Source organism: Tarenaya hassleriana, unplaced genomic scaffold, assembly GCF_000463585.1.
Source record: "Tarenaya hassleriana unplaced genomic scaffold, ASM46358v1 Cleome1, whole genome shotgun sequence".
In the NCBI taxonomy this organism is placed as follows: domain Eukaryota; kingdom Viridiplantae; phylum Streptophyta; class Magnoliopsida; order Brassicales; family Cleomaceae; genus Tarenaya; species Tarenaya hassleriana.
Genome location: NW_010960187.1, coordinates 2,558,626 through 2,577,108, shown reverse-complemented (window position 1 = coordinate 2,577,108; position 18,483 = coordinate 2,558,626). Strand labels below are relative to the sequence as shown.

The 18,483-nt window shown below is 38.1% G+C and overlaps 4 protein-coding genes and 1 pseudogene across 4 annotated transcripts; 3 read left to right on the top strand and 2 right to left on the bottom strand.

Moving 5' to 3' along the window:
* Positions 1–49: 49 nt before the first annotated feature.
* Positions 50–2,801, bottom strand: LOC104806632 (annotated as a pseudogene).
* A 369-nt stretch (positions 2,802–3,170) lies between these two features.
* On the bottom strand, positions 3,171–10,858 carry LOC104806623 (squamous cell carcinoma antigen recognized by T-cells 3). The gene is made up of 16 exons (XM_010531610.1): positions 10,466–10,858; positions 9,759–9,892; positions 9,509–9,566; positions 9,179–9,394; positions 8,248–8,523; positions 7,231–7,365; positions 6,963–7,088; positions 6,779–6,823; positions 6,577–6,681; positions 6,227–6,369; positions 5,908–6,031; positions 5,261–5,335; positions 4,702–5,058; positions 4,503–4,595; positions 3,829–3,985; positions 3,171–3,636 (listed from the first exon to the last, which is right to left on the bottom strand). Exons 1-16 carry the CDS (start codon positions 10,709–10,711, stop codon positions 3,392–3,394), a joined length of 2,535 nt encoding a protein of 844 aa, XP_010529912.1. The 5' UTR covers positions 10,712–10,858; the 3' UTR covers positions 3,171–3,391.
* A 566-nt stretch (positions 10,859–11,424) lies between these two features.
* LOC104806613 (22.0 kDa class IV heat shock protein-like) lies at positions 11,425–12,284 on the top strand. Its single transcript, XM_010531600.1, has one exon. It carries the CDS (start codon positions 11,579–11,581, stop codon positions 12,176–12,178), a length of 600 nt encoding a protein of 199 aa, XP_010529902.1. The 5' UTR covers positions 11,425–11,578; the 3' UTR covers positions 12,179–12,284.
* Positions 12,285–12,584: 300 nt separating this feature from the next.
* LOC104824530 lies at positions 12,585–13,073 on the top strand. The gene has a single exon (XM_010556634.1). It carries the CDS (start codon positions 12,585–12,587, stop codon positions 13,071–13,073), a length of 489 nt encoding a protein of 162 aa, XP_010554936.1.
* An 841-nt stretch (positions 13,074–13,914) lies between these two features.
* Positions 13,915–17,320, top strand: LOC104806603 (endoglucanase 25-like). Its single transcript, XM_010531590.1, has 6 exons — positions 13,915–14,520; positions 14,871–15,181; positions 15,322–15,786; positions 16,055–16,190; positions 16,343–16,515; positions 16,602–17,320. The coding sequence occupies exons 1-6, from the start codon at positions 14,139–14,141 to the stop codon at positions 17,004–17,006; spliced, it is 1,872 nt and encodes a 623-aa protein (XP_010529892.1). The 5' UTR covers positions 13,915–14,138; the 3' UTR covers positions 17,007–17,320.
* The last annotated feature ends 1,163 nt before the right edge of the window (positions 17,321–18,483 follow it).

The window sequence follows — 18,483 nt, the reverse complement described above, 5'->3', positions numbered from 1 at the left end:
CTTTGTCCCAATTATCTGCAACTTCTGGCGGGAACCAAGCTTTTTGCAATGAGAGGAAGAACAATGGGCTGTTTTTATATCAATATAAACCTCAACCAAGATTCAAGAGTGAAGTAGTTTTGTTTTGATGCTAATGAACTCGAAACATTCATCTAGTTTCCGGTTTTTGGACACGAACAATGGGCCGAAGGGAAGCTCCTGTACGGATCTCCTAACAGAGTCGTGTTTCCAGGACGAGAAAACACCACCTGCAAGTCGCGAACTCGTGAAAAATGTTACACCTAATCGAGCTATATATTTCACAGAAATGATTTGTTTCTTGGGGATCAAATGTGTTTTTGGTACCTGGTAGTCTCCGAGGACAAGGGCCTTGAAACCAGCCGCGCAATAGTCGAAGTAATATTCCCACGTTCTGATGAATTTTTCGTCGAATCCGAGATCCATGATTCGTCTGCACGGATATCAGTTTTTTCAATGTGAATAAAAACAGATAAACTGTTGGATACAACTAACGAACGACAAAAAGATTTAGAGCTTTTTTACTTCTGTCTCTCCAAGAAATTCTGTCTCCAACATCTCAAGGTCTGATAGTAATGGATTCCGATGTTCTCAACCTGTTCGATGCTGCATATTCCCGATCTCAGATGCGGATAACGACGATTTCACGTGAAGTTTTTTTTACACTAGAAAAGAGGAAGATTTACCATAGCCTCGATGAAGAGGTCATTGCTGATGTTACTCTAGCCAAAGAAGGAAGGCATCCACCAGGGAAGATGTATTCTGATATGAAATCTGGTCTCAGTCTAGAATCGTCGTAACGTTCCTCGGGTATCGATATGAACTGACACCAAAACAACAACAAAAACCCGCTAAGATCGGGAAAACACAACTTTTAAAGAAAACAACGAGAGAATGAGGACTTCATTACTTGCAGAATAAGAAGGCCATCTTCTGCAAGCAAAGACTCACATCGGTTGAAAAAAGTCTCCATGAATTCATGTCCAACCGCTTCTAACATCTCGCTGAAATATCTCGGTAGCGTATTTTTCGGGTAAGCATAATTTATACAACAGAGAGAGATGAGTTTTTTCCTACCAGCATATGATTCTGTCATATTTGCCCGAATCAGATAGTTGTCGATAATCGCAGAGTTGAAACGTAATCCTATCCTGAAATTAAGATGACATTTTTCTGTTGGTTATTCTGCTAATGTTACGGTCTCGAAAACATTTTTCGAAGGTTATTATACACACCTCAAGCCCATATTCCTTCACCTTTGCTTCAGCATATTAAAGTTGTTCGACTGATAATGTAATGCCAGTATATTTGCATCCAAATCGTCTCACAGCTTCTATAGCCAAAGTTCCCCATCCGCATCCGATCTCCAAAACCTCGTGGTTCTTCTCAATTCTCGCCTGAAATGTTCAGTCACATTACTTACCGCAAAGTTCTCTTCGGTATTATTTATAAAGATTGTTCAAGCAACAGTACTATACTTGCCTTATCAATAAGAAGAGAGACTTTCCTCATTTGCGCGATTCTCATATCTTCATCTTCCGACTACGAACGCACGAAAACGTATATCATAGAATCAGAATCAGAGAAGAGTAGGAGAAAGCATCTAATATTTTGGCTTTAATAGAGAAACCCCTCGAAGTTTTCAGTCACCTTAAATACTGCACAAGAGTAAGTCATCGTCTCATCCAGAAACAAAGCAAAGAGCTTATTACTCTGTGGATGAACCCAGACATCAAGAAGTGAGGTTTAGACTAAAAATATTGAGAAAAAGTTCGTCGAGTGACGAGAAATGTTCCTTCGAGCTTGTGTTAATGTGTTCCGTCTGAAAACATGCTTTAGAAAGTACTTTGCGGACGCAAAACCAGCCGTGAAATAGATCGGTCTCCACCAACCGCTAAAAGATCAAACAGAAAAAAAACGGAAGAAGCAAAATTCAAGCGACAATTCGAACACCGAGCTTACAGTTGCGGTCATTGAAAGATGGAGCATCACCTTTTCTTCGAAACATTCGATTTCAGGCGTCCAAATCTCTATTAGCTATGAGAATCTGTAAGCAAACGCTCAGAACGAATCAGAAAGAAAAAAAAAAAAGAAAGATTCTGTCTGGTGGAAATGTTACCATGATCAAATTCAGAAGCCCGTTTTCCTTATCAGCGAACGAAAAATCTCCATTGATATAAGCATCCGCCTAGCCTAAGTCTGCCTCTGTCATTATCTGGAAAAAAAAAAAATCAAGAATCCGATTCTTGAGTGAGCCGTGGAAGAACCCTTCACGTTATTTATTTAGTCACACAAATATGAATTCATCTCTGTAATCACCTTCCAATAAAACTGACTGTGAATCTTCAGAACAGATTTCAAGGCACATTTAGGGTGTTTCCCTACGAAAGTGAACATTGTTCCTCCTTCTTCTAGTAATCTTTCAGTTCCAATCAGGAGGGACAGAAGGGAAGAAAACGTGTTATGATTCCGATCGACAAGAAAAGACATTAGCAACGGAGAAATATCCACATCGAGGTTACTTACGTAACACAACCGGTTGAGATGAACCGTCCCATGAATCGGGTGACGAAACCCCGAGCTAGTGTTTCCGAAAAAGACGAGACCATGTGTTTCGGATTGATCAATGTCTTTAGTCCGTCTGTCTTCATGAAGACCATTGAAAGAGAAAATTTTTCTAACAAGGATTAAACTGTATACTGTAAACATACAAATATATGATTAAATAGCGATTTCGATAATAATTATGAATATTTTAGTTGGTTGTCATAAAAATGTAGGATGGCTAGTTGGTTAGCTTTTTTGAACTGTTCTAAGACATATTTCTCATATTTTAAAAGTATACATGGAAGAAAATGATTTCTACGTTGTTATAGCATTTAATTTGGCCATCACTTTGTTTAACTACCAACCCACTTGTGTTTATATATTTGGAATTGTATTACCCCAAATTTACTAACCAATATAACATCATTTCGAACTGTCAAATTTCCTTAAAAATTTATGTATTAGAACATGATTTAAAATGCAAAAAATTGATGTATTTGAACACCTACCTGATCACATGCTTGCAAAGATTTGATTCTGTAGAAACTGGGATGAGGTCAACTCCTTCCTCCTCGACAGTCTCTGTTATAGATCGGTCGGTACAATGAGGAAAAAAAAACTAATCTTTTTCTTCTGGGCACAAACAAAAACTTGATCTCAGGATACACACATGTATGCATATTACGGGACAAAACCAAAGGAAACAGTTGTAGAAGTCTTCATTCTTCCGTCTGTCAGAAATTTGGAACAGACTTTCTTACATTCCATATTTTCATATTCGCCCTCGTTTTCATCATTCATCACCAAGTATAACACGGGGCAAGCCTCATTTCTTAAGGAACATATTCCTGAATTCATCGTTAGATTTTGGCTTCATGTCTTCTTCCGTCTCATCTGCATTGCTTTTGACTGTCATGAATCCGAGCGGTTTAACGTTTCTCGGTACAGCAAACGTGTTTTTTCCCCTCAGCGGGATGTTGTCTCCTTGCTTGTCGACAGCTCCTCCGGTAGGAAATGCCTTAGACTTCTCAGAAGTCTCGGACATGTCCTTTGAGTTCCCAGAACCAGATCCTACGACCACATTTCAAATCAGTTAGAAGAAAAGATACACAAGAAATGTAAATATATATCTAACAGGAATTGATTCCGATGCAATAATAACACATTCAGGCATGCATGAGATATTTGTAGTGGATTTAAAAGGATAAATAAAGATCACATTGGAAAACAGAAAAGAGAGATGAATCATAAGATTTTGCATACCATGTTCAGGAGGACCACTGCGACCAGTAAATTCCTTTCTACCCTTCTTCGGGTTTGAGCGTGCTATGCTGACTTTCTTACCCATATGCATATTTCTGTTCTTTGCTATTGCTGCATTGAGGTGCTCATCATCCGCAAAATCGACATATGCCAGTCCCTTTAAATAATCAATGCAAGACGGTACAACGAATAAGTAACAATCAGGCAAAATGCAACCAATACTAGAAAACATGCACTAACCACAACAGAGAACTTTCACACAACAAGATCTGAAGTTCATATTGAAACGTAATCCTGTCAAAACAGCACATGACTTAATCTTCAGCCAGAGATAATTTAATTGAAAATTTCATAGTTCCCAGTTTGAATCGACTAAACAAAATTAGCCAAGCTAGTAACAGCGTGTTGACCTAAAAGCTATTAAAATGAATACACTACGTCAGACATGATACCGTCTGATGGAAGGTTTTGCCTTTATTCACTTCCACTGCAGAACTCCCATAAGAGAATATAAGATGAAAACTTGACTCCAGCACAATTTCAAAGGGAAACAGGCAATATGAGCTCTAAATAAATGACAGCACTTTATTTCGATGCCAGCAGAAGAAAGGAAAGAGATCATATGCAGGTAAAATGAAAGAAGGTGAATCTACAAGAATGAGAGAGAGAGAGACCCTTGATTTTTTAGTATCTTTGTGATGGAGTATGCGAACAGAGACAACCCCACCAACATCACTAAAGAATCTTCGTATATCTTCCTCATGCGCCTGCAACAGCAATGCAAGCTTGTTTGGTAAATCTAAAGCAATAATTTATTTCATCAGACTATTTTGATTGATTCCAAACATCTGATATGAAGAAATGCTGAATTACCTTCAGATTGAGATTCGATATAAATGCAGTACACTCATCTGTATAAACCTTTGGTTTCACAGGTTTGGCACTTTTTAAATCTTCTTTGTTTGAGTCAGCGGCTGTCTCACTCCTTGCTTTCATTTTGTCTCTGTTTAGTTCAGCTACATTCTGTGCCTCAAATTCTGTTTCCTTCATTTTCTGACCCTTATTCTTGGGCCTCTTGGCCGGAGACTGTTCATCTACATTTGGTCCTGCCTTTCTCTTCTCACGCACACTCTTTTGTGGTTTATGCTTTTTCAGGTTCTCAGGTGGCTTGAGTGACTTGGACTCTTGCTGCAACTTTAATAACCGTAGCTCCTCCAAGCGTGGTGCAACCTATCAAATTCACATATAAGGGCACAGATTTTCAGATATGAAATGCAGTTTGGTAGATAATGTATGTCATATGAATTTAAGAAATCAATCAAAAATGTAATCTTTAGGTTATGTAGTTTCATTAAAAGCATCGTGTCATGGAAGTCTGACTCCAGTGAGATTCATTAATATTCAACGTATGGTAACGGGTTAAAGACAATACCTTTTGAACTGCATGATCACAATCGTCCAGAGTGCCATGTTCCCTCTCAAAGTGCAACCATCCATGACATATATCCTATACAATACAAGCAAAATTGAAATTAAAAAATCACGTGAGGATTCAATAACAAATCTTGTACTTTCACCAAAGCAGAAAATAACAAAAGCAATTACCACAGTTAAAATATCTAAAACCAAATTGATCACGGCAGAAGGACAATCTCATAGGGTACTGGTACTGAAACCGCAAGTTGATCCATATGAGTATGCTCGAGCCCATGAAGAGTATTGCAATAGCTCAGAATACCCATTTTAACTTCTAGAAATTAAGTTCTAGTTCAGGATTGCCTATTGATGCTAAATCAAACAATTGTGAACTTATACTCAAACTCAACCATTTGATGATTGAAGCGATTCACAGATTAAAAATTTATTCTGTAGAGCATCAGACCAGCCTCGGAGCCCATCATTCAATCTTATGAATTGATTGATCTTATAAGAAAAAACCTAAAACTTCTTACTCGATGACTTTCAAGGAATGACTGCATGAGAGAAAAGAAGAAAAGCTTGACAAAGGATCCAATCCAATCACGTATGTATTCCTCTATTGAAATCAAGCACACATAACATAAGGAAAATGGCACATACTTCTGAACCAGTCCCATCAAATTTTCTTGTATAGCATCTCCGGTAGATTGACCTAGCTTCCTTTATATGTCCCAACCGCACTTCCATATCTATGTACCCTTGCCAGGCTGCTAGCATAGAACCACTGGGAGGGGGAAACCCAATAGGAAACTATAAAGAACCAAAACCAAATGCAATAAAGTATTCTTTTGAATTTTCCTTATTCTGGCCAACGTTATAATCTATGAATCTAATACTTTTATTTAAAATTTGTATGTAAAATGAAAAGGAAAGGAAAGAAATGACATGTCAACATTTTTTCACACAGAAAATGTCAAACCTTCTCTTCAGAAAGCTTTCCCAAACACCTCGAGCTCCAGCTAGATCTTTCCCCAAATTTAGTTCCAAGTTAGACCAATAAACATGCAAACGCAACAAACCATCCGTATTTTGCATGTGCTGCGTTAAGTAGTCTGATGCTTGCTGCCAGAAAATTTATGTCAGTTCATAGAATTCAAAAAACCTCCTAATTAGCCCGGAGGCTAAACAAAAATAGACTACGGTTCTGGAACAATGTTACAATTTAGTTATCAGATAACCATAGTATGCCACTCAATGAAAGGCATACAAAGAAGACAAACTTCAACAAGCTGGATCAAGAACTATAAGAAGTAAAAGCAGTATACAAACCTGACAAGTTTCCTTTATGAGAGAAAAATCTAAAGCCTCTAGTCCACTAGATGATGACATTCTTCGTCTCAACCCATCTACCCGAGTGAGGTACAAATCCAGGTACTGACAAGGAATAGCTATGATTACCGAGAAGATAGACTAACAAAATAAGAATGGGAAAGGGAACTAATAAAACAAGGACAAGTTTTATATATTTTACCTCTTCAAAAGAGGAAAAAGTGCACTGCAATGATCGCTCAAAGACCTGAAAGCATTGGCCAAAGCAAACAAAAGAAATATTACTAAAACTTCTTGGAAATTCCTTAAAAAAAAGTATGTGATTAGAATTATGCGCCCTCAAACATTCTGTTACTTTGCTTTGCAACTCAACAACTGAAACTTACAGCAGAAATATCTTTCTCAGAAGAAGAACCACGTTCCAAGGCAAGTAAATATCGGGCCCAGAGTTCTCCAGTCCATGAGCAACTTCTAGTAGCCCTAGAATAAACATCTTTAATGACTTTCCCAACCTGATTTGAGAAGGTCAAGGTGCAACTCAGTTAACATCATTAAACAAACCATAGTAAAGTGGAAATTCAACGAGCATACATACCTCTTTCAAGAAAATATAACATAAACCAAAAAACCAGAATACAGTCATAGAGGGAAGACCTTCAAAGTTTTATCGAGATAACGAGTGTAGTCTATCCAAAGGTCACTTGAAATAGGAAACTCCGTCACAGCACGTTCATAAATAGCTTGAACTCTGGCAGGGTCTCCACAAGTCTGTTCAAACTTGATATAGTTCTACAAAAAACAACAAACATTAGTTTAAAAAAGTGCGAGGCGGCTCAAGGCGCAAAAGGTCCCAAAAACCGAGGTGCGATGTGAAGGCGCGCACCTCATGGATGCGAGGCGCATAAATAAAAAAACTTGTCAAAATAATTTGACTTTAAACCTCAATTTTGGTTCTTCAATTATCTCACAGATCAATTATGAAAGGGATGAAATTTTGTTTTGGTTATATAGTATTAGTATGCATATTAATAATATGTGCCATTATTACACGTAAAAAAAATAAAGCAAAACAGACAAATGCAAGAGAGTCCATGTAACACCTGTTGTGCCGCTACTAAGGAGAGAGAAATGAGGACTAAGGAGAGAAACTGAGCAGATAAATCTATTGCTACTATATATATATCATATAACAGGAAAATCGAAGAGCAGTCAAAGACAATTATGACAAATTGGCAATCAATTGTCTTTAACGCCCTTTCTAATTCCCTCTTTAATTGCCTTTTCCAATGAGGCGACGCATCACGCTTCAAGTATGCCATATAATAAAGTGCGCTTCTCAGCCGCTTTATGGAACTAGCCTGAATTTTGGCACATGATACGATTTTCCCATAGCTTATGCGCATCTGCACCTCAGGCGCTAAAAAGGCGCACTTTTTTAATCCAAATAATACACTTACGAAAAAGATAACATCTTTCCATCTCAAAAGCCAACTAAACACATCAAAGGAAAAGGGAAATTAAATAAATAAAACAAACAACAAATAACATGCTGAAATAGATAAACAGGAAACCATATACACAGCCATCTCTTATGATCGCATATCAGAGGTAAGTTAAAATCCAATTTCTCGAGAACATCTATATATGACATACAGGACAGATTGCACATACCAGGTACTGCTGAAACTTGTCAGCTTCCGATAAATCTTTCCTGGAAACCTGCTCTTCAAGATGGGTGCGATCATTATACATATTCGATGCCTTTTTGTATGCTGCAGCAACTTGAGGGGAAATCTTGCTCAAATCATCAGATTCAACATCAAGGTCAACACCCTGTTCTACCTCCCAAGCCTTATAAGCACTAAGTGTAGAACTCAAGTTTGCTAGAGGGACAGACAACTGCCGTTGAAATATGCTTCGAATCCTTTGCATTTGCTTTTCCTTCTCCTGTAGAATAAAAAGTAAACCTTTCCTAAATTATAATGCCATAAGTAATCGAGAAACATACGTAATCAACTTCAGAGAAAAGAAAATGAAGAATCCGTTGACATTTACACTCATGGCACTAAGGTGCTTGGATGATAAGAAAATAGTGTATCAAATGTGTGCAACGATAGAGATCAAACTTGGTGAACACAATAACATTTGTGAAACCTAAGGTGATTAGTTCCCCCGATAAGTCATTTAGTTCCCTGCAGTATCATTAAAAGCTAACACACCAGATCATCACACCTTCTGGCTCTAATCTACACTGTAAGGGGGATATCCATGACCATCTCTCACTCCCATTGCCTTTTTAGCGAGGAAGACTAGTGTGAATTAAATAATTTTTCCACTAACAAGAGAACAATTCCATGCTTGGCTCTTATTACTAGCTTATAGAAGAATGATTCTAGAACTTATTTCTCACTAACATGCTACAAAGAGCTGCATGTACGCTCTGCTTGTTGTTCTCAAGACTCAAAACCAAATAAAAACTTGCAAGAACAAAAATGTGGGTAATATGGAACCACTAGATTATAGTTATGTACAAAAGTCAAAGACAAAATAGATTGGAAAAAGCTTAAAAGGAAGACAAATGAGCCAGGAAAATTGATCTAACCGTAATGCTGGTCTCGTCAATAGTAAGGAAGATAGCTTGTTCAAAATCTCTGTACGCTTCCCATATTTTATGGCCTTCCGTAACATGAAAGCCAACAGCCGGAATAGCACGTTCAAATAGATTCCTCATTTTCGAAATACCATCAAGTGAACATCCAGTTACAGAGGGATCAGATTCTTGCAAAAAGTTCAGGTAGTCACACCACAAAGATACAGACTGCATCAGAAAATAGAGCCTTGTTTTAATTTTACAAAAAAAAAAATCTAATAAAAGGTTCAAAAACCGATTATTTTTCAAGTCATTAATTTTTATAGATGAAAGAAAACATACTTGATAATCAGAAAGTCCTCGTTCATAAAGTTTTTCAATTTCGGGGACAGCATCTGCACTGCAGAAAAGAAAAAGGAAACAAAACCGAAGTTATCGTGTTATAATCAACATGCCAGAAACTTTCATGAACGGTGATGATGAAACTCCAAGCAACAATTATACAGTTTAAGAACACTTCGAACCCAGAATAATATCGGCACAGAAAGCACATGAGATCAATTTAACAAATGGAGCATGGTAAATATACTACCTTGACGAGAGAGACGCTTCATCCTTTGTCCAATCTTGCCACATAGAAGGACTTAATGGAAATATAGCGCTCATCGTTTCCCTTGCTTGTCTTAGCTTTTCAAGGTCAGCTGTTTTCCTGAGAAGCTTTATATACTGAAATAAATAAAGCACACGAATTTAAGAATATTACCGCCAAACTTCAGTTAAACCTTCTTCCAGAATTATTCCTTTAACCCAGTAAGCATCCAAAATACAGGATCTAATCCATAAATTAACAGAATTTTCAATAAGTAGCACAACAACAACAAATCCATGCCCAATGCTCCAATCAAGAACACTAACCAAAACAGTGCAATTTTGATACAGAATCCATAAGACTCATGAACCATCAGAGTCTAAGAAACCTAATTCCGAGTAAAAATCGGCATTCAATTACTACCTTCTAAGCAAGAAAGCATCCACCAAGAAGAAACGGAACGCAGAAGTTCTTAGAAGTTTTTCAAGAAACGCGGCAAGACCATTGTTGTTAAGTGCACACAATTTTATACCCAGGTGCACAAAAGCAGTGGAAATTAATACTGAGAATTTCTAGCCACAATGAAAAGTTCCATTCACTTTCTCCCTATAATAGCTTTAACAACTGCTTGCAATCGCCTCTCCCCCAATTTTTTCCCTCATTCGCCCAAACATCATATCACGCGAGAGAGACTTAGAAGGTGATATTACTTGGACATAGGCGTCGTAGTTGTAGGGATTGGCTGCGACCTCTGACTCTAGGGTTTCAATCTGAAGGTTCAACTCCGCTTCATCCTCCGACTCAGAGTCCGAGTGGCCGGAATCGTCCGAAGACGAAGAGTCAGCTCCTCCGGCGCCGAGATTTTCAGCAGAATGAGGCAGTTCCCCATCCTCCTCCATGCGATCGCTGGAACTTGGGGTCGTTTCCTCCTGAGGAAATTGGGGATTGTTGTCCATTGTAGGGTTTCGAAGAATTAGGGTTTAGGGTTTATGAGGAGCTCTGATTTTGGGTTTTACGGTGGTGAAGGGAGGTGTGAGGCAAAAGATGAGGCTTTCTCAGATCGTTTCTCTCCCTGAACTTGAAGCCCAAATGTGATGAAGGGAGTAGGAAAATCCGTAAAATACTTTGGAATTCGATCCAAATTAACGTATTAAATCAAGACTTTATGAAAACCAATCCAATTTTTTTTTTGTTTTCTTAGTTTATTTTATACAGATTTAGCAGTTTTTACACGTCGTCATTACGCATGTCAAAAATTGTCGTTAGTTGTCATTTTCCGTCGAATTGTTAATGATTAACATGATAGTAAAAAAACATTCGCGTATAATTATAGAGATTTTATAATCTTTTGTTGAGTGAATTTTATATAAAATATATTTGAATATTTATTAATATATTTCAAAATTTAAGACAGTTAATTTATGAAATTAGAGTTTATATATTACTACATTTATTAATATATTTCAAAATTGAAACCGGTTCAAATAAAAACTGAAATATCTTGTCCTAATTATAAATATTATATTCCAAAATTTTATTAATCAGTAGCTATAGCCAAAAAGACGTTCTTCAGACATTTCTGTTTGGTTATATCTCGAACTTTCTATCAGAATGGTCCAATATATTTCATTCTCTACATTGTCCTTGATCTCTCAACCCCTCACGAACTCTCCAGAACATCATATCATCGTGTATATATACACACATATACATACACATACCCCCATCACCAAGAACAGTGTAAAAACCCTAAAAAGATTACAAGAACTAAGCCCAAACTTCACCCTTAATCATCCAAAAGTCTCCACATTTTGAAATTTCCCATGATCTCCGGCCAAGGAATTACGAAAATGCCACTCCCCACGCTCTTCGCCACTCTCTTCATCGCATTCCTCCTCCTCGCCATCGAACAAGCCGATGCCTTGATGCCATACACTCGTCCGTTCTTCGACATAATGATCCCGACGGAAGACCCGTTTCGGGTCCTCGAGCAGTCCCCGTTGTCGGCGCCGCCAAAGGGCATCTCCGAGACGCCCTTAGCGCTGGCGAGGGCGGACTGGAAGGAGACGCCGAGCCGCCACGTCATCACCCTCGACGTTCCCGGGCTCAAGAAGGAAGATATAAAGATCGAAGTGGAGGAGCATAGAGTGTTGAGGATAAGCGGAGAACGGAAGAGGGAATATAAAGAAGAAAGAGAAGGAGAGAGATGGCACAGAATGGAGAGAGCCTCGGGGAAGTTCTGGAGGCAGTTTAGGCTACCGGCCACGTCGGATCTGGACAGTGTCGAGGCTCGTCTTGAAGACGGGGTTTTGAAGGTTACGGTTCCGAAGTTGCCAGAAGACAAGAAGAGACAGCCGAAGGTTGTTCAAATCGTGGACGGTGGTGGTTCGGGTTTTGAAGATCCCACCAAGGCCGAAATGTGAAATGTAAGGAGGAAATCTTTCTTTAAAAAAAATGGCTGTGTTTGTGTATTGTATGGTTGGAGCTAGGAGGCGATGTAATAAAGATATATATATATATATATATATATTGTGGTGTATGATGGTTAAAATTAATATAAAGGTATCCAAATATTATACTCTTGATTTAGGAAATGTATATTGAGATATATATATATATAGGCGATAAGAGATTAATTGTATATTTAAGTTATTTTCTCTCTCATCAGTTACTGTAAGCACCAATTAATTAGACTTAAAACAGCAAAATTACAACATCAAAACCGAAATTAAAATTTTTCCCATCCTATAAACTTCTCAGAAACATCAAATCTCAACACAATTTTTTTTTCTTGGAAAAAAAAACAAACATAATAGAAAGTAAAAAAAAATGGAAACTGTATCACAACTCTCTATCATATTTACATTGCTCGTCACAACGTTCATCGCTTCTCCTATTTCCGGACGTGACATCGTCGTCAACCGATTCGACGATTACGTCGCCGACCCACCGGAAGGCGATATATTCGTCGATCCACCGCAAGCCGAGTACGACGAGAAACTACTGACCCATTTTCCGACCGGATACAAGGAGTTTCTCGAAAACTGTTCGAGTAAGATGAGCACAAAATGCGGAACACAGCTGTTCAAAGTCATGTTCGAAGACACCGAAGTGACGAGAGAGTGTTGCGTGAGTCTCTTGCGGATGGGCCGTACATGCCACGTTGCATTGGTCGACACTGTTTTTAGGACATATGAATATAAGGATGACGCCGATGTCGGTTTTCCGAGAAGCAGAGTGGCTTGGAACGTTTGCGCTAGAGATTATGGTGAGGAGATTGGCGCTCCGGTTCCTCTCGAGCATTTAAATGTTACGTAAACGAAATAAATAACATGAATATATATAAAAGAAAGACAAATATGAAACAAAATTATTATCGAAACAGTTATAACATAATAAGAAAAATAGAAGATTAGGGATGTAAAATGGGTCCATCCGATCTAATCCGTTTCGATTTCAGATTTTTTGAGTTTAGTCTGATTTGATTTGGCTTTTAGCGAGTTAAAAATTATTTGGTTTAACCCGAGGATCACAAATTCAATGAACCAATTTACAAATCAAATATCTAATTAAAAAAATAACTAGCTAGAGATTATGGTGAGAAAAATATCTTGAGATTTAATACTAGTTTGAGGTTATTCCTGGCTTCACTTTTTTTATTATTATATATATATATATATATAATATTTGTTGTTTTTATAAAAAGATTTATCATATAATTACCTTTTATTACTGGATTTCTTTCCATTTAAATTTGTGTATATTAATTAAATGGTTATGTGTAGGCTAATGTTTGAAAAGTGGACAATTTGGTTTTTTTTGGTCTTTTTTATCCATGTTTGATATTCGGTATTTTAATTGGTAAAAAAAAACTATGAAATATTTTATTCAAAATCCATATCAGATTTTTTGAAATTGATTTATTCGATTTGATTTCGATTTTTATACATTTGAATTAAGCCAATCTGAAAATATTTGTAAAATTGATTTAATTCAAACATAAAAGATCACACTATTCTAAATCAATTAATTAAATTAAAAACATGTAAATAATTTCCATGCATCGATCTGTAACGGAGCATATATAGGAAAACAACCGTGCCGATCGTATATCTTTGCAAAATAAATAAATACGTAAATAAAGAAGAAGAAAAAAGAATCCAAGCGACGTTATTAACGCAGAGCTTGGCTCCCCTCTCTTCACTCCCCATTTTCGCCACCCACAACACAGCTGTTCTTCGTTTTTTCCATCTTCTTCTTCTTCTTCTTCTTCTTTGTCTTCGTCTTCGACTCCGTCCTTGATTCTCACTCTCTCCTACGCTTTCTCCTACGGTCTCGCCGGAAGGTTTGGTTCAGAGAACGTGTTTTCAATCTCCGGCGAGTATGGCCATGTACGTACGGGATCCATGGGGTGGTCCGCTTGAGATCCATGCCGCGGATTCCGCCACGGACGACGATCGTAGTCGGAATCTTCAGGATGCAGGTCACGCTGCGTATTCGCGGCCTCTGGACGAGACTCAGCAGAGCTGGTTGCTTGGTCCGTCAGAGCAGAAGAAGAAGAAGAAGTACGTTGATCTCGGTTGTATCATCGTCAGCCGCAAGATCTTCATCTGGACCGTCGGAACGATTCTCGCCGCTGGGTTTCTCGCCGGACTCATTGCATTGATCATGAAATTCGTGCCGCGTAACCACCACAAGCACCCGCCGCCGGATAACTATACTGTCGCTCTCGGCAAGGCTCTCATGTTCTTCAACGCTCAGCGATGTAGGTTTTCGAAAAACCCTCGAATTGATGTTTTTATTTACAGATCAGTAGCTTCGGAATACTCGTTTGGCGCATGGATTTTTGCATGATCTGATCCGACCTAATTTTGTCTTGCGTTTGGTATTGAGTTTGTTGGTTCTAGGGCCTAACGAGACGATAAATACTGATTGTGGAGGTCGAATTCGTTGTTGCATATGCTTATCTGAATGATTCTTTATGAATTTTGAAATCTCAAACCATAATTCTGGATTAGTCTGAGAAATTTTGCTTCTTACTGATGAAAATGATGGGAATAGAAGACAGAGAGTTTTCAAGTGTGATATCTTTTCCAATGCCATTGTTTTCTGCAGCTGGGAAACTACCAAAGTACAATAACGTGTCATGGAGGGGCAATTCTTGCCTGCAAGATGGGAAGGGAACACGAGGAAGCTTCTACAAAGATCTTGTTGGAGGATATTACGATGCAGGAGATGCCATCAAGTTCAACTTCCCCATGTCTTTTGCCATGACCATGTTGAGCTGGAGTGTCATTGAATATAGTGCCAAATACGAAGCCGCTGGTAAGCTTAGCCATGTCAAAGAGCTCATCAAATGGGGAACCGATTATTTTCTCAAGAACTTCAACAGTACTTCTGATTCAATCGATAATCTCGTGACACAGGTAATACATTGTAGCGGGCTCCACATTTTATAACCGTTAGTTGAACATCTTAGTTTGATTTCCCTTGCTAAGTTGGTTGAGATGTATAGTTTTACTTGAATTATTCAATTTGTCACCACAAGCTATCAACTTTTTCACAGGTTGGATCTGGGGCTACTTATAAAGGAAGTACAACTCCTGATGACCATTACTGCTGGATGCGGCCTGAGGATATCGATTACAAAAGGCCTGTGTCTACATGTGATGGTGGTTGCTCGGATCTTGCTGCAGAGATGGCAGCAGCTTTGGCTTCAGCATCCATTGTCTTCAAGGACAACAAAGCATATTCGAAGAAGCTTGTTCACGGTGCTAAGACACTCTATAAATTTGCAAGGGACCGGACAGGCAGATACAGTTCTGGTAATGCTGAAGTTAGCAAGTTCTATAATTCAACCATGTATTGGGATGAGCTCATCTGGGGTGGGGCTTGGTTATATTATGCTACTGGAAACATTACCTACCTTCAGCTAATCACGAATCCCGATATGGCCAAAAACGCTGGTGCCTTCTGGAATGGCCCATACTATGGTGTCTTTAGTTGGGACAACAAACTTGCTGGCGCTCAGGTTAGTCTTATAGACATCTTATTATGTCCTTTTTCTTGAGGGTTTAAGAAGTACACACAAAAGACAGATTGGTTTTTGGAAACCTTCCCTGTCTACTCCGGGCATAACTAAACAAGGGATGATAATTAAATGTGTTTATTTCATATTTGGTTTTATGGCATTCTGTCCATTGACTCTGCGAGTTTAGCCAACATGATATGTTTCGAGGAGTATATTGTTTCGCATGATCGTGATCAGCGTCATACCCCCTTTTTTCCTGTGCTTTTAGTTGCTGTTGAGCCGGCTGAGACTGTTCTTGAGCCCTGGATATCCGTATGAAGAAATTCTGAGGTCCTTCCATAAACAAACCGGCGTAGTTATGTGCTCATATCTGCCATATTTCAGAAAATTTAACAGAACATCAGGTAAGTTATTTACTGTTTGCTATAATTTTGAGTGTGGATGAATTTCTTTTGCAACTTTGTTCTTGCTAAAATGTTTCAAACGTTGGTTCAAGGGTACAGACATTGAGCATTGACCTTGTGGAATATTGATGGCATTATCTTGATCTCTGCAGGAGGCTTGATCCAACTGAACTATGGATATCCACAGCCTCTCCAATATGCTGCAAATGCAGCTTTCTTAGCCACACTGTACAGCGATTATCTCGATGCTACCGATACTCCCGGATGGTACTGTGGACCTAGTTTCTTTCCTACGGACGTCCTACGCAAATTTGCCAGATCTCAGGTAATAATTCGTCCATGGTATCATCATTCTTGATGCTGCCTTCGCATAATACCGAGCAATAGCCTTATCCCGTCTTGTTTTTGCAGATCGATTACATCCTCGGTAAAAACCCTCAGAGCATGAGTTACATCGTGGGTTTTGGCCAACGCTACCCGAAACGTGTGCATCACAGAGGAGCTTCAATTCCCAAGAACAGAAACCGATACAGCTGCAAAGGAGGATGGAAATGGAGGGACAGCAAAATGCCGAACCCGAACATTATCGTCGGAGCCATGGTCGCTGGTCCTGACAAGCGCGACCGGTTCCATGACGTCCGTAACAACTACAACTATACCGAACCTACCCTTGCTGGTAACGCTGGTCTTGTCGCCGCCCTTGTGGCGTTATCGGGCGATAAAGATTCCGGATCCATCGACAAAAACACGATGTTCTCAGCCGTTCCTCCAATGTTCCCGACTCCGCCTCCACCGCCATCACCTTGGACACCTTAAAGAAAGGTTACACACCCACCTTGCTTTATCGAGTGTGCTATACATATGCATTGCTTTGTTCACAGCTCCAATGGCTCGAAGAGATAAACAGAAGATGGAGCTACCAAATACAAGTGAAGGGTTTTAGTTTAGCTGGATAAATCTGATCTGATAGCTAAATTAGCGAACAGAACTTGGTAATCATTTTTTTAGATGCGTATACATATATACATATATATATATATATGTATGTATTTGTATGATAAACAGCCAGGTATTCTTTGGAAAACATTGGATTTTGCTCATTTACAATTAGGTACCCTAACAATTTTGGGCACCCGACAGTTCGTTCTTACGTATTCGTGCTTCCATGTTTTGTTCACATTTTTTGCATCCAACGTGAACTGTTTCTGAGAATATTAATATTTGGATTATATAATATCAGATTCGAACACCGAATAAGAATATGACAAAATTAGATTAGTATCAATTGTATGATGCAAATGTTTTTTTCCCCTGAAATCAACCAGTTTTTGTCTGAGAAATCAATCAGTACGTGAATCTTTTTGTACGCATCATGTTCCTGGGCTTGTACCAACTAAATTAGTACATCATCTCCGGATGCATACATTATCTGAAGAAATAGGGATGTGGGCCACCACATCGGTTCAAGCCCGTCTGTTTTGGGCTCGGTTGGGCTGCGGCCCGTTTTTACGAAAACAGAAAATCTTTCTCGCGAGCTAAATAAAAAATAATAAAAATATTTAAAATTTAAAAAATTGAAATTCCAGATGGATCCGATGGCGGAAGCTTTTATTAGTCCCCAAGGAAACAAAAAGCCAGTTTGGTCTCATTAACATGCAAAAAAGCCTCCCCTCGTTTACTTTTTTCAACCCAATTTCTTTTAATAAAGGAAATGAAAAGATAAATCTATATTAATTTCTTCCAAGTGTCGCATTTTCCCAAATGATTTACTATTATATCATAAAATCTTTAGATAAAAAATAGTTTGGTGGGAAATGGAGTTTGAATTTTATAGTCCGAATCAATCTCATAATGAATATAAGGAGAATTAAAAATATTAAAGATAACTAACTTTTTTTTATAAAATAATTATTTTTTAATAAAAATAGCAAAAAAAAACGATTTCTAAAAAAAAAAAGAACTCAAGATCCAAGACAACAACAGCACAATGATTTTAATTTTGTCAAATCTAAAAAATTTGAAACATAAAAAAAATAATTGAATTGAAATCAAATCAAATCAAAATCTTAAATATCTATAAATCGTGGAATCCTAAAAGAATCTCAAGTATTGGATAGAAGCATCTCAAAATCAAATAGTGATATTCATAAAGACGTTTGAAAATTTGCCATTGTTTTGACATTTTGCGAGGAATCAGATGGTAGGATTCGTTTGCATGCATACAGCATACTTATATATATATATATATATATATATATATATATATATATATATATTCGACTATAGACACATT